At 35.7% G+C, this 15,750-nt stretch overlaps 2 protein-coding genes across 4 annotated transcripts; one reads left to right on the top strand and one right to left on the bottom strand.

Moving 5' to 3' along the window:
* Window positions 1-242: 242 nt before the first annotated feature.
* On the bottom strand, window positions 243-6,185 carry LOC143459014 (uncharacterized). 3 transcript variants are annotated; one of them, XM_076955958.1, is made up of 11 exons: window positions 5,682-6,185; window positions 4,512-4,809; window positions 3,996-4,335; window positions 3,621-3,812; window positions 3,400-3,519; window positions 2,194-2,485; window positions 1,381-1,647; window positions 1,145-1,276; window positions 902-1,066; window positions 489-785; window positions 243-383 (listed from the first exon to the last, which is right to left on the bottom strand). In XM_076955958.1, exons 3-11 carry the CDS (start codon window positions 4,175-4,177, stop codon window positions 354-356), a joined length of 1,677 nt encoding a protein of 558 aa, XP_076812073.1. In that variant the 5' UTR covers window positions 4,178-4,335; window positions 4,512-4,809; window positions 5,682-6,185; the 3' UTR covers window positions 243-353. The 3 variants fall into 3 exon arrangements, with proteins under 3 accessions (XP_076812073.1, XP_076812074.1, XP_076812072.1); XM_076955959.1 differs by having other exon boundaries at window positions 6,060-6,075; XM_076955957.1 differs by having other exon boundaries at window positions 4,512-6,185.
* Window positions 6,186-6,918: 733 nt separating this feature from the next.
* LOC143459012 (uncharacterized) lies at window positions 6,919-14,425 on the top strand. Its single transcript, XM_076955955.1, has 12 exons — window positions 6,919-7,993; window positions 8,104-8,442; window positions 8,653-8,847; window positions 8,945-9,061; window positions 10,074-10,380; window positions 10,616-10,984; window positions 11,119-11,250; window positions 11,399-11,563; window positions 11,696-11,986; window positions 12,068-12,414; window positions 12,585-12,799; window positions 13,005-14,425. The coding sequence occupies exons 1-12, from the start codon at window positions 7,776-7,778 to the stop codon at window positions 13,292-13,294; spliced, it is 2,985 nt and encodes a 994-aa protein (XP_076812070.1). The 5' UTR covers window positions 6,919-7,775; the 3' UTR covers window positions 13,295-14,425.
* Window positions 14,426-15,750: the final 1,325 nt, after the last annotated feature.

The raw sequence follows: 15,750 nt of genomic DNA, 5'->3' as shown, positions 1-15,750 counted from the left end.
GCAGTAAAAAGCTCTAAAATGTTACCATATTTTTACCTATAGTAACGTGATACTTGCAAAGTCTGTGTGCTGTTCTGCTCCTGAACAAAAGTTCGTAATCTTCCCCAAGACGTTGCTCGTTTCACATCATCAATGGTTTGGTCAGGAAGCTCACTGTAATTGGGGTCAAAGGTGAACAATTTTTCGATCCATCTTTGAGCTGAAGAGAATTTCACGGTTGCGTTTTGAAAATAAGGATTGTCTTCCACCCAAGCAACATCAGTGTACAAATAATCAAGGTTTGGAGCGAGTGGAATGAAAGCCAGAAGAATGGAAAAGATCCAAGCAAATGATATACCGATCAACACTTGACCTTAAGTTGGTTTAGTAGACCTACTCAAAGGCTGCATGATAAAGATAAATGAAAAAATTAATTTAAAGGAATTGTTTTCCAAACTTTTAGTTACGTACATTTACTCAATTTAAGTAAACATCTTTTTGTGTCATACTTTCAATACAGCATAAAGTCGGAGAGTGGTCATCAAGCCCAACGTTATGACTGAGGTTTCACTTGAAAGCACAACCAATACACCCATTGTACCACATGTTGTGCTAGAGAGCCAATGCAATTTATTAACACAATAATTTCCGCTGTAAATTGCTACTTCTATGCCCAAGATTATGAGATAGAGTCCCATGAGGAAATCAGCGATCGCCAAATTTAACATCAAAAGATGATTGGCTCGCGATAATGCAGAATCCTTTTTACTTTTTCGAAACCGAAAACCTTCCGAAATTATGACGACCTGCAAACAAAGAAATATCACGATTATACCTAGACTATGACAAATACATTCTGTTTTTCATAAGTGCCCATAGCACAAGTATTAGCACTTATAGTCCTATAGCAAAAGTTATATACAGCGTTTCCGATTATTGCTGTGAGTCCCATGATCCAAACAAAAGCTCGCAATATTGGATTGGCGATAAGTTCATATCTGGATGAAAAAGTATTTTCATTCCTTAAACTTTCATCGGTGGGACATTCATCGGTCCAGTCGCTGCAGTCACGCCGACCATCAAACATCTAAAAAACCGATGTATGTAAAATTCAACGTATGGGGTTTTGTTATTTTGAACTCATTATTATAAATCTAAGCTAAACCTTTCTCGCTTCCACAAACAAGGGCACGCCATTTTCGCAATAGAATCTTCCATCTTCGGTGCAATTTGTTTCATTACTGCTGTCGTCGCAATTGATTATGAAGTCGCAAATTGTGTCATTTGTAATTGAAACCTACAAATCCATTTATTCATATAAACATTCTTATAGCATTGTGCTGTATGAATAAACTCTTCTCATAGGTCAAATTGATTCTGTAATATTCCACATTAATATACCAATGAGTTGTTCAAAGATGAGCAAAAAAATCTTCCTGGACATTCTTGACCAAATTCATCTTTTCCTTCATTACAATCGACAATTCCGTCACACACAGATGATGAAGGAATGTTAATTCGGTTTCCAGCGTCGCAGTAAAATCTGTTTCTACAGCCTGTTTCATCTTCTTGACGTTCCTCACATTCGACCGTTCCATTGCACCCAGCATCACCGTCGATTTCGAATTCCTTAGTTACCAAAATCGGAGTTGGCTGGGCCAGGGTTAACTTAGAAAGAAAAGAAGGTAATGTCAAGAGTGTAACATTTGCACTCGCTCGCAATAGGTTGAAGGGTTGGAGACCGAAGAAGTTATTGAGGCGGAGGTAGTAAATTTTTCGTTTGCCAATACAAATGTATACAATCAAGGCCACTATTAGAAACAATCGTAATCATTGTTTTTACTGATATATTTTGTGAATGCAACCCAGTTATCCCCGGTACAAAACCGTTGTTAATAACTTCAGTTAAAAAACTTTCGAAATTTAACCAAAATAAAAATCGTCTTTAAGCAGTTAATAAATTAGCTTCATTTACGAAAACATTCAATATTTACCCAAAAATAGGTGCAGGAATTAATCAGTCCCTACATTACTTTCTGTGCCGTATCCTGAATTACCACATTACACGGTCGCATGCCGTTTCCGTATTCAAATGATACGGCCAAAAAATACCACCCCTGAACATGCATAAGAAATGTTAAAAGAAAATGATAAACGACAAAGGCATGTAATGGATGCTACAACAGGCTTATATATTGAAGGCTACATACTTACTGTTTTGGAACATACGATATGAGAAGCACCACTGCTAAGCACTCCTCGAAACAATCGAATTCCACATGAAAATATTTGATCAGAAGGACATTTTGCCGTACACTCATCGTCTGGTGCTGGATCGTCCGAATCTAATCTAACTCTGGGATTTGATCCTGGTGGAGGACAATCTCCAACACCGTCACAAAGTGTCCCAGCAACAGAATAACCACTTGTGTCGCATCTGCATTTGGCGCCTGCGTCTTGTAGCAATCCGTCTTTGCACTTGAGAGTGTCACCGCAATAGCTACACCTGCAAGTAATATTTGTAAAATAAAATATAATAATGATGATATATGTAAAATTATTTTTATATGACATTGGCATAACATTCGACCACGGATCGTGTCCTTATGTCTCACTACACTGTGTTAGAGCAAAAAGTTTTATACAGTATCTTGTACATTGTTCTCTTATGCTTGAGCAAGATACATCGCCGTATAGGGCTAAATTCTTGCAAATAAAATAAGTTTCTTTATTTTGTTTATTTATTTATCCATTTAGAACTTAATTTTGCGTGAGCAGCAAGAAAACTTGCACATTGTTTTAAGATTAAGATTAAGATTTGACATGATACTATATACAGAGTTAATGAAACTTTCTTCGAGGCTTAACTTTATCCACGCTGAAATCTATGCCTTCAAGACGGTTTATATTCTGGCATATTATGGCTTTAGTGATTTTCTATACTGCTTGCTGCAAGTAGTTAGTATAGTAAGAATTAAAAATATATATTTATTTTTAATCGCTCAAAAACCTTATAAAGCAACCCTATAACCACATCCAAGCATAAACAGTTTGTTTGACAGAGATCAGAGATGATGACCGCAGAGAGTTTTGTGTACAAGTCTTGTGCATGCAATAGTCAAGAAACCAGATAAAAAGTCGTTTAGTTTCTCTTATCGTTTACACAAACAAGAAGGAAAGTTATTTCAAAAACGACCTTGGCTAAACAGCGTGACAAATATTTTAAAAGCTTTGAACAGCCAATAAAAATTTGGTTCACATTACCGGTAAATTTTTTGTATATTGTTTTTGTATTTTTTGTAAATGGTAAACACCAGAAAAATGCTGGGACACCCCAGATACACCCTAACATACAGTACATCAGACTGAATACCTCTTTCATATACACTATCACCAATCCTACCCAAAGTATAAGCTTACCTCTCATCTCTGTTGTCAGAACAATCTGCAACTGTATCACAAACCGATGTCCTATTTATGCAAGTCCCATTCCCACAATAAACCTCTCCCAAACTGCATGGGTTTTCTTCATCATCGCTGTATAGACAAAGACAGTGACACCGCGTTTCTTCCCGCAAAGTCATTATTTTGATGACGAAAGTTGTGAAGATGGAAATATTTTTGAATTTAATTTTCAACTGGCAGCAGTAAGCTTATTTTCACTGGTTTGAGGAATTCGTGTCTTTACATGTCTGCAAATCTCTGGAATGACTTCTTCTTCACATAAACATTCATCCGACAAATCTGAACAATCGATGACGCCATCACACACTCTGTGACGTGGTATGATCATTGAGCTTTCCAAGCATTTGTAGCATCGCGATCGGTTGAAACTAAATGAAATTTAAAAAATGTTGACATTCCTTTATTGCTTGTCCATTGTTAGAAATATAAGCGACAATAGCGAATACACTGACTTAATATAGTTAAAAGCTTCGAATTGGTGACTATATACTGACAAATGAATAAGGAATTATTTTCAGTCCTGAATAGCCTACTAAACATCAATAAACAACCTTTTTTCATCAGAGTTTGAAGAAAAAGTAAAACAAAGATCATCTCCTTGATCGCAATCTTGTACTTCATCTTGTAACAACTGCTGTGGAAGACGACACACGGATCCTTGTCGGACGCATTTGAATCCTGCTCCCAGACGACCAATTATCATCTTCCTGGCAACCATCCCATTCGTTTCCATTACACAGAGTTGTTCTCTCCACACAGTTGTTGTTTTCACATCGATAATGACTCGGACAATTCACATCGCAAGGTGTCGCATTATGACATTTGACAACTCCATTACAGACGTAGGACTTACTGATTGTGCACGTTCGATTTTGTGATGGAAAGTGACAGCTTAAAGACAAACGCAAACTAAAACTAAAGCTCATGTTTGTGTAGGTTTTCGTTATAACTCATTTAAGTATTATGTAAAAATGACAAATCATTTTTGACGCTTTGCTAAGATCCTTCAATTTAGCTTTATTTTTTTTCATTAATAACTAAATAATTATAGCAATACAATTTGTTACCCAATCTCATCAGATTGGCAGCCCGGACAGGAAATTAATGTAATAATTTCGTCACTTCCGTCATCGCAATCTTTAATTCCATTACAGAAACTTGCTACAGGAATAAAACTCCCGTCATCACATTGAAATGTGTTGTGATCGGCCGACGTGTGAGGTCGAGCATCTAACAACTGCAGCGACAACATAAGCAACAAGCTTAGGTAGTGCAATCTTTCCATTTTATTTTGTCAGTGTGACGTTGCATGAATTGTGCTGCCCTCATCAAACAATCTTAACTTCTTTTGATTCTTCAACGAACCTTGAACAGAAACATATATCTTATTCATATATATGTTCCCAGGCATCTAGCAATATGAAATACACAAATGCTGTAGTCTTATATAGTCAAATATTGCACTTGCAGCTTTCCGTAGTTCTATAGCGTTAAATCAAATCCATCGAAGTCACATAAGGTTTGAATGATATACCTCACTGTATAAAAAGATTAATTTTACAATAGTTAACGCTTTGTTAAATCTTGTCTGCTGGAATCTAATTGTGCAAGGCAGAACGAGCTACTTCTGAAACTAACTATAAACAAAAGGCATTGCATTTCCCAGGTCAAACAAGATTATACGATTATGACAATTGCAACCAGCTTTAAACACGACTAATTGTTTGCTAAACACTGGCATATTTCTCTGTTCGGTTTGTATTCATGTGTTATCATATAGTCGTACCGCTCATACAAATTTGTGTAGGCTACATTTTCTCAGTCTTATAGTAACAGGTTCTATAGCTCGTGCCCTTGGATTTTTAACTCGAAAAAAATTGGAATTTTTGTTGTTTGGTTGATGGTGGAGACTCTTTTGTTAGAATGGTTTTCTGAATCCTAACTTTGTAGTTTCTACTGTTTTAGCTACGGTATAATTACTATTTTCTAACTATCTTCTACTTCCATGGCGCATATATAAAAGGTTTAATGAGGTATCATGCTGGTTTATCGTTTAGATGTAGGTTATTTGTTCAAGATACGAAAGCTCTGTCTTGTACCGGTTATAAGCTAGAATAATCGCCATTTGCGAATATCCAGCAGCTTCAATGCTCGGATATTAATTTTTGCAATGTTTACATACTTTTTTCGTAGCTTGCCAAGCGGGTTTAAAAGCTACACATATTCTGTTTACTCACATTTCCACAACAGGCTTGTCTAAGGGCTGTCTGTCTAAATATTGAGTAATTTTTGACGATAGAGGATTTTTATTTTTATCACTAAAGGCCTTAATATTAACGTCACAATTTCCTGTAGAAAATACACACATATAACGTTGAAAGCCTTTCAGTAGAAAATAAACAATTAAGCTGTTTTGCAAGCGTTGACTCAAACCCTGGCTTCCAAGCTTAACATTTTCTGATATTCATTGCTCACTTAATAATAGTTCTTTTAAGCTTTGTCGGTCTAGTCTAGTCTATAGCATGTTGGATTGCATTCACGTACATTCATCGATAGCGTGGCAAATAAGAGCTCAAAATGGTAACTATTTAAATGAAGTTTCTTCTGCAACCTACAGTATATGTGTAAGGTTAGTTACTGAGAGCAAGTTCAGATGAGAGGGCGTAGAGTTTTCCTTTTGCCTCGGGTTACTTGACAACTTTTTTGCGCCTCTGATGAGGTATAAAAACAACTTCTGCTGAACAGCCAGCGAACATTTACAGCAATTGGCCATTTTTCATCGTCCCATCTGTCACGTTTAAATGTTTATTTATAACTTTCAATCAAAAGTTGTCACAAATCTGGTGGGAAATTTTTTTTCTTGACAAAATTTCTTTCACTGAGGAAATTTCCCAATCTGATTCTAAGCCAGTAATAAAATATCAATATGCTTAGATTCAATTTATGGCGACACCCATCCAATGTATGTCATGTGTCATATCAACCTCTGACTGAGGCAAGTCTTTGAACCACTTGAACTTGGCGAAGTCCCGTTTATTGAACTTGTACGTATAGATAACATTTGTATTTCATAGTTTTGCTATTTTTGTGTGATATTGTCCGCATTTTGAACTGCTCACCACCAGGATTAGTGAACAGGAGTCCTATAAGAACAGGTGGTGACCATGTACTTATTCATACGGAATAAAAACATGCGGTGAATTGAAGACGGTCCCAGAATAGCTATTTTTGCATTTGCACGTAGCAGAAAAACGTTAAATTGCTCTTTGTTGATTTAAACAAACCGTAAGCTTTCAATTTTCGCCCTTGTCGATTTCGTAATGTATTCGTGGCATAACGTGATTTAAACGCATATATACAGGCATGCGTTGCTGACGTCACTTACATGCAACTTTATTCTAGGATGCGTGATCAAGATTTTCGTGATACTAATTATTGCTTGAAATAATTTTTTATTAAGAAAACGTTTTCTGAGTTTTTGAGCTAGCACGTCGGTGCTTCTATGCACGTATGCAATGCGTGATTAAAGATTTTTGTGAAGCTGATACTAGACAATAATTATAGGTTGAAATAACCCATTTATTAACGAAATACGTTATCTAAGTTTTTAAGGAATAGCTTTTCAGGCAGAGTCTGAAAAAAGCTTGCTGTGTTGTGCACTAAGAATCTCCTTTAATTCTTTTTTATAAACTATTTTCTTCCGGAAGTCGTGCCATTAAATTTAAGGTACTGAGACGACAAAACGTGTGAAATTCTATCGTCATGAATCAATCCACATTGAGCCAGACAAAGTTTAGAGTAGAAACGTTTGTCGTAAAAATGCAAGAAGCAGAATTTTTGCATCTAGAAGGAAAAAAGTCGTTTTCAAAACTGATTGCAGTAAGCCGTAAAGACTGCAAATTAAAACTTTCATGACAGTTTTCAAACTTTGTTTCATCAAAAAATTCCAATGCAGAAAGCATTCTTATTAGTACTTTTAGTAGCGCATTCCTCATTGATGATATTAGATGAATTGTAACCAAACACAAATGGTTCAAAATGTGTTCTTATTAAGCAGTTAGACATATCACCCAAATACTACACTATTTGACTTGGATTTATTTGATGTAAGCAGTTAACATAACAAGTTCTGAATAGTGTTTGCTTATACATAATCAACGACAATTGTCAATATATATTATTGGACAGTACAGTATACTGGATGTCTGGTTATATGAGAATAACTCATTTGGTTCCGTTTAATGCTGCTTGTTCAAGGAACAACTTCAAAAGGTTAAGATCTTATGATCAAGCAAACAAAAATAATTTAACATTTTACTGACAAAAATAAAATGAAAAGATTGCATTGTATAAGTCTGTTGCTTATGACATTTGTTTGGGTCTTTGATGCTCAGCCCGACACTTCGGTCAATCACAATCTATTTCAATGTGATGACGGGAGCTTTTTTTCTGTACTAAGTTTCTGTGATGGAATTAAAGATTGTAATGACGGAAGTGACGAGATTGTTACGTCTTCTTCCTGCCCGGGATGCAACACTGATGAGATTGGGTAATCAAACGTAATAACATATATTTTGCTAAATTAACACAACTAAGTCAGAAATGAAGTTTGGAAGAAATTAAAACTATTTTTAGTTAAAACTTCATATTATTTTTAAGCTGTCACTTGCCATCACAAAATCGAACGTGCACAATCAGAAAGTCCTACGTCTGTAATGGAGTTGTCAAATGTCATAATGCGACACCTTGCGATGTAAACTGTCCGAGTCATTATCGATGTGAAAACAACAACTGCGTGGAGAGAACAACTCTGTGTAATGGAAACGAATGGGATGGTTGCCAGGAAGATGATAATTGGTCGTCCGGAGCAGGATTCAAATGCGTCCGACAAGGATCCGTGTGTCGTCTTCCACATCAGCTGTTACAAGATGAAGTACAAGATTGCGATCAAGGAGATGATCTTTGTTTTATTTTTTCACCAAAGTCTGATGAAAAAAGGTTGTTTATTGATGTTCAGTAATCAGGATAAAATTTATTATTTAAATTTATCTATTCAGGACTGAAAATATTTCCCCATTCATTTGTCAGTATATAGGCACCAATTCGAAGCTTTTAACTATATTAAGTTAGTATATACGCTATTGTCGCTTATATTTCTAACAATGGACAAACAATAAAGGAATGTCAACATTTTTTACTTTCTTTTAGTTTCAACCGATCGCGATGCTACAAATGTTTGGAAGGCTCAATGATCATACCACGTTACAGAGTGTGTGATGGCGTCATCGATTGTTCAGATTTGTCAGATGAATGTTTATGTGAAGAAGAAGTCATTCCAGAGATTTGCAGACATGTAAAGACTCGAATTCCTCAAACCAGTGAAAATAAGATTACTGCTGCCAGGTGAAAATTAAATTTAAAAATCTTATTCCATCTACACAACTTCCGTCATCAAAATAATGACTTGACAAATAAACTTTGTATGATTTTGTCTATACAGCGATGATGAAGAAAATCCATGCAAGTTGGGAGAGGTTTATTGTGGGAATGGGACTTGCATAAATAGGACATCGGTTTGTGATACAATTGCAGATTGTTCTGACAACAGAGATGAGAGGTAAGCTTGCACATAAAAGTTATCCTGAACAGACACACGACTCGCATCCACTTTGAAGTTTTCTCTTGTCAAACTGAACCCTATTGCTTTCTTCATGTAATGTGTTCCTAGGATTTCGTGTTTATTGGCCGCCTAAAAACCTTACATTAGTGGTCACTCTATATGCAACGATTGATTAACCAGATGCTGAGCCAATGGCAAAATTTCCCATCCAATAACTTTTTTAAAGTTAGTTTTAAAAAAATAAAACATACTATCTTAACAATGATGTTAATAAATGCCAAACTTTTATGCGTATAGCTTCGATAAGAGAATTAATATCGTAAAAATGAAAATTTAAATGTACGAGACCTGTAGCTACTGCCACATTTACCACTGTTACAGTCTAGTACTGACTCTATGATTGATAATTTGTTTTTTACTAATCAAGAACTACAGTACAATGCACAAGTTTAATACAAACTACTTTTAAACTCTTTTCACCCTTCCCTTCTATATAATCAGACACGGAAAGATTCAAGTCAGGTTATTGGAAAGACTTGACATGACAAAAGTATTTTAGTGCTTAGAAATGACTCGACTGGACTCGTGTCAACGTGAAAATTTCTGTTGACTTGACTCGATTTACAAAACAAGTTATTTGAACCCGTTATAGAATCGATTTTTGTATTTGTGAAAGCAAGAATTTATCCGAAACTCACTATGCAATACATTCCATTGAATGTGGCAAGTTTTTTGTTAATTTTGCAACTTTTTTGAAAACCTTTTACTACACTGCTTTTGCTATTTAGTGATGTTGAGTGTTTCCATCACTTTCCGTAAGACCCAAAGTTCCACTTAAATGTTGAAAACTTGAAAAGGTTTATTAGGTATACTTTTACACAGGCAAGTATTAACGTGTATTTGAAAGTCAGCAAACAACATCTACTTCGAAAATAGAAATGAATTAATACCAGGAAAGTATTAATAATAATAATTTGTATAACCTACCACAACGTTTATATCTTTAAAGGTATAGCTATTGCGGTGATACACTGAAATGCAAAGACGGATTGCCACAGGACGCAGGCGCCGAATGCAGATGCGATACAAGTGGTTATTCTGTTACTGGGACGCTTTGTGACGGTGTTGGGGATTGTCCTCCACCAGGATCAAGTCCTCTTACAATAGCCCATTGGGGCGATCCACCTGGCGCACCAGACGATGAGTGCGTGGCAAGGTGTCCTTCTGATGATTCAAACCAAACCTTTTCTTGTGGTTTTCCCTTGGTCGGTGCAGTGTCCGGAAATCCCCCTTTTCAGATTACATGTCGGCGAACGGTAAGTATATACGGTCGTTGGCCTGGTTACGGAAATACTTTTAGCGTATTTGAGAAAAATATGGACATTTTTATTTGCCAAAGAATTTTTAAGTGCGAAATACCTACTTTCTTCATGTAATAACTAAAATCAATTAAACCGTTTTAAATGATGATAAAAATGATTTACTGTGAGATATCAAGCAAAATCTTTCAGTGAAAAGCTGATATACTATCGAGATGGTATCTTTGCTTAGATTGAAATATTACCACCTCCTCGTCCACCCCTTCGTCGACCTCCTCAAGTAATTCCATTCCAGCCTAACTCAAGTGCAAATTTTTCGCCATTGTTATTTCCTTCTTCTTCTGCAACATCAACTCCATTTTTGGTTACTGTGGAATTCTATATCGACGGTTACGCTGAATGCAATGGAACGGTCGAATGTGATGCAGATGCAACTGACGAAATGAATTGTCCAAACCGATTTCATTGCCCTGCTGGAAATCGAGTTAACATTCCTTCATCATCTGTGTGTGACGGGATTGTCGACTGTAATGAAGGAGAAGACGAATTTGGTCAAGAGTGTCCAGGAAGATTTTACTGTCCATCTCTAAACAATTCATTGGTAGCCTACATAACAGTGTATACACAATATTGTATATACTGTATACACAATATTTTTATTCAACTAAAACGTTTCATGCCTTGTTTGTGACAAAACAAAACGACATTTCGTTGACGTTTCCGTTTGATTTGTAGGTTTCAATTACAAATAACACAATTTGCGACTTCATAATCAATTGTGACGATAGCAGTGATGAAACAAATTGCACCGAAGATGGAAGATTTTATTGCGAAAATGGCGTGCCCTTATTTGTTGAAAAAAGACAAGTATAACATATATTAATATTCTTGTTCTTAAAAGTTTGAGTGTCCTTAAATGAATCTTGCATGCTACACTATATTTCAACTTTAGCATTGAGATGCATTCAACTAACTTCCATCAATAGAATTTTTACATGCATGTGTATCTGCTCAGGTGTTTGATGGTCGAGGTGACTGCACTGACATGAGCGATGAATGTCCCACCGATGAAAATTCAAGGAATAAAAATACTTTTTCGTCCAGATACGAACTTATCGCCAATCCAGTATTACGAGCCTTTGTTTGGATCATGGGACTTATGGCGATTATTGGGAATGCTGTAAGTAAAGTATTTTCGTATTTCGTATAATTTAGCTACGTATATGCACATAAATACTTTTGTGCTTGCAATGAATATTTCCGAATAATTTATTTGCGATATATTTATAACCGAAATATTTTCATGTTGTAGGTCGTCATCATTTACGAAAGTTGTAAGTTTCCAAAAAGAGATTCTAAGTTGCTCAGAGCCAATCATCTTTTGGTGTTAAATTTGGCGATCGCTGATTTCCTCATGGGACTCTATCTCATAATCTTGGGCATAGAAGTAGCAATTTACAGTGGAAATTATTGTGTTAATAAATTGTATTGGCTCTCTAGCACAGCATGTGGTACAATGGGGATATTGGTTGTGCTTTCAAGTGAAACCTCAGTCATAACTTTGGGCTTGATGACAACTCTCCGACTTTATGCTGTATTGAAAGTAAGTGGAATTTAGTTTATATCTGTAAACCCAGTTCAGGAAAATTGTTTGCTAATTTTCCACGATTTATCATTGCTATAGCCTATGGGTAGCTCTACAAAACCTACTCAAGGTCAAGTGTTGATCGGTATATCGTTTGCTTGGATCTTTTCCATTCTTCTGGCTTTCATTCCGCTCGCTCCAAACCTTGACTATTTGTACACTGATGTTGCTTGGGTGGAAGACAATCCTTATTTTCAAAACGCAACCGTGAAATTCTCTTCAGCTCAAAGATGGATCGAACAACTGTTCACCTTTGACCCCAGTTACAGTGAACTTCCTGACCAAGTTATTGATGACGTGAAACAAGTAACCTCTTGGGGACAACTACAAGCTATTATTCATGACCAAAATAGATCTCAGACTTTGAAAATATCACGTTTTTATGGGTAAATCTTGAATCTCCCAAACTGACTATAGCTCGGAACTATCTTTTTTGGAAGAAAACGTTTTCTGAGTTTTGTCTTTGATAGGATATATAGTCTACAATAGGTTTTTTGTCAACATTTTTTGCAATGAAAAGATTGTCACGGGCAGTTAATCATCTTGTACTATTCAGATACTATAGCGCCGATAGCGTTTGCATTCCAAGACTCTTCGTGACAAGAGATGACAATGCTTGGGGTTTGTCACTCGCAATCACGATCTTCAACTTTTTCGCTTTCACCTATGTGGCATGCGCGTACGCAGTAATACTTTGGGTGTCTCGTAAGACAATGATGAAAGCAGGAACGTCTGGAAGCAGCAGGGCAACAACCAAAGACAAATCAAAAAGTAATTGTATAAACTTTGTCCTAAATTTAACTGAACACTTATACGAGTATACATACGGTATTAAATTATTGTAACAAAAAGAAATTACTTGGTGTTGTTGTTTTGAATGGACCAAAGTTTACGAGTTGTTAATAATAAGTAACTTTTGAATAATAAGTTAAGTAGGTTAATAATTTAATAATAATAAGTTACTTTTACATTATAGCTCTCCAAAACAAAGTGCTTCGCTTGGTCGTCACTGATTTTTGTTGCTGGGTTCCGATTTCGATCATGGCTTTCATCAACTTCAGTGGAATTCCGGTGTCCAACGTCGCTTACGCCGTTTCAGCCATCATCTTGCTACCGATCAACAGCGCCCTCAATCCGATCTTGTATTCCAACTTTATCGACAACATCATTGAAAGAGTCCACTCTCGTTTACAAACTTCCTCTCAAGTCACATCAAATGCCGATCATACCGCTAATCCGAAATCATCTAAAGAAACAAATGTGTAAAGTATTTCACATGCATCGAAATCGTCCCTATGTGGCTTTGTTTCATCGTATCGCAGTGATATAGCGACAAAAAATTAGTCAGGGCAAAAATTTGCAATTTGAATCAATTTTGCAACCGCTTAAACGTAGTTAGCATACCCCCGCAAGATCAATAACCTGTGCCTTTGCGACACTAATATCTGTTCGAATCCAATTATTATTTCTTCGTTTCTGTTATGAAACAATAAGATCGTTTTGTGCATGTAAAGTAAACCAAAAAAAATATACCGTTACCCATTTCTTTAGCTTATATACGTATATAATATTGTTGCATCTCAGTCGTTAAAGTTTTATTAACGTACTATAGTTATTACGGGGGAACGTTGCTATAACCGTAATATCTTTATACATAAACTTCATGCTGAAGGGATTTTTATTTTCGTACCTTTTTTTGCAACCTAGAACAGTTGCATGTAATTTTTACTTAAAATGATATCAGCAACGTTAAATTTTAGGGATCAAAACTTTTGTTTTCCAACTTGTTGTAAACTGATCTTAAAATTTTAGCGTATGATGACATAAAAAGATGAAACATTGCCTAAAAGATCGCTTATGCCTATAAGTATCCTGGAGCAAATGCTCGCATAGAGCACGAACATCTAACTTAGAAAGTAATTGAAATACATGACTTTATGCAATTTTGCAACGAAACGGAATTAAATGTTTTAAAATTTCGGTCCTGCAACTGGTTTTACAAATGTAGCTGTAGGCTATGTAAAAATGAATAGGCTATATCGGATAATGTTTGACTAAAGCATACTTATGTATACATCAAAGCAAACCAGCAAAGACTGCAAACTTGTGAATGCATGCCGATATGTACTATAATGATGATTTCTGCTTGCAGTGTGTATGGTTATATTTTCTTCATTTACCAAGTCCGTTTGACCTGTGGGTATTTAAATAATAATCAGACCTAGACGTACGTAGTGAAGTCTTTAACTACTTGATGCTCACTGTTCACTGTAAAATTTTCCTGAGCTGGTCTGCAATTATTAATTATAAAGCGCAGAGTAGGCTAACAGCCTACGTGTTTTAAAAATTTTGTGTCATAATTAGTTGCTTAATGTTTGTTCTATTTGTTTTTATTATGTATAGACAGTATAGGTGTATAATATATAGTCACCTTTCAGTTAAATAAAGCTCAAAGAAGCTGATTTCTGATTAGTTCACAACATGTCACGTTTGTAATCAAGTCATTTTTTGACTGAGTCAAGTCGAGTCATTTCATATTGTGACTCAAGTCGGTTTCAACTGTGACTCGAGTCAAGTCAAGTGAAGCTAAATTGGTCAGGGGCGTCAACTTCTGATATCACTGTATTTGTCACATTAAATTGGCTACTATGACGTCATAGGTGTCTACAAATTAGTCAGGTTGATACTTTTATCAGGGAGTTGCAATCTTCTAGAAAAATATTCGTGTTTGTCACCTAATATCCGTGTTTGTCTTTCTTGCCGTTATAATTGTCATAACGTTACTCGAGTCTTTTTGAACTTCGACGCGAGCCAAGTCAAGTCATAAAAAACGTGACTCGTCATTATAATACTAACATGTACTATTGTTTTAAGTGGTAAGCTACTGTAGGTTGGAACCTTTGATAAGAACATAACCACCTCAATTTCCTCACGTTTAACTATCTAATTAATTATAGCTTTAAGACTATTAAGGTTTGAACAGAGTTTCTTAACTTAAAATATGAAGTAATATAAATGCTACATTTGCTTGGAACGAATATTTACTGGGTAAAGACAATAATAAAGACAAAGTTAATGTAGAAGTTTTCAAATTTGTAGGATATTGACATGAGAATTCGGAACAACTTTTGTGCGGGATGGGACAGTGGACATAAAACTTGTTAATTTATGTAAACTGATTTCTTTATTCACTAAGATAAAACATTTATGTAAGCTAGAAAAAGTGTACGGATTTATTTGTTTAGTATGTATGAATAGCCTACATTTAATATTACACTGGTCAACACGATTTTTTGTGCCAAGGATTTGACAACGATTTTAGGCTAATTTGGGGTCGCTGATTTCGAAAATGACAATCATTTTTCTCAATTGGCTCTAGTTTTTGAGATATTTAGATTTTTCACTTTCGGAAATTCCACTCATGTCACACATAACGCAATACTAGGTTTCAGGTCTCAGCCAACTGTAATACACTTGGACAATAGTCAGTAATATAGTCAAATGCATAAATATCACAATACTAAATCAATCAGTGCGTAATAATTCTGTTTTTATATATAATTGATGGTGAATCGCTTTTTGTATGACTTTCTTTTATGGCGGACGTCAGTACAATCGTGCTGAAAACACCAACATTAGTCTGCCATCAAGTTTTTCTCCCATCTGCCCTGGTATCATTCTTCCATCACCTTTATGTCCTGATGAAATCTCTCCCCTTGTTC

Source organism: Clavelina lepadiformis, chromosome 5, assembly GCF_947623445.1.
Source record: "Clavelina lepadiformis chromosome 5, kaClaLepa1.1, whole genome shotgun sequence".
Classification (NCBI taxonomy): Eukaryota; Metazoa; Chordata; class Ascidiacea; order Aplousobranchia; family Clavelinidae; genus Clavelina; species Clavelina lepadiformis.
The sequence above is the reverse complement of the archived record's forward strand: the minus strand, read 5'-3'. Positions and strand labels throughout refer to the sequence as shown.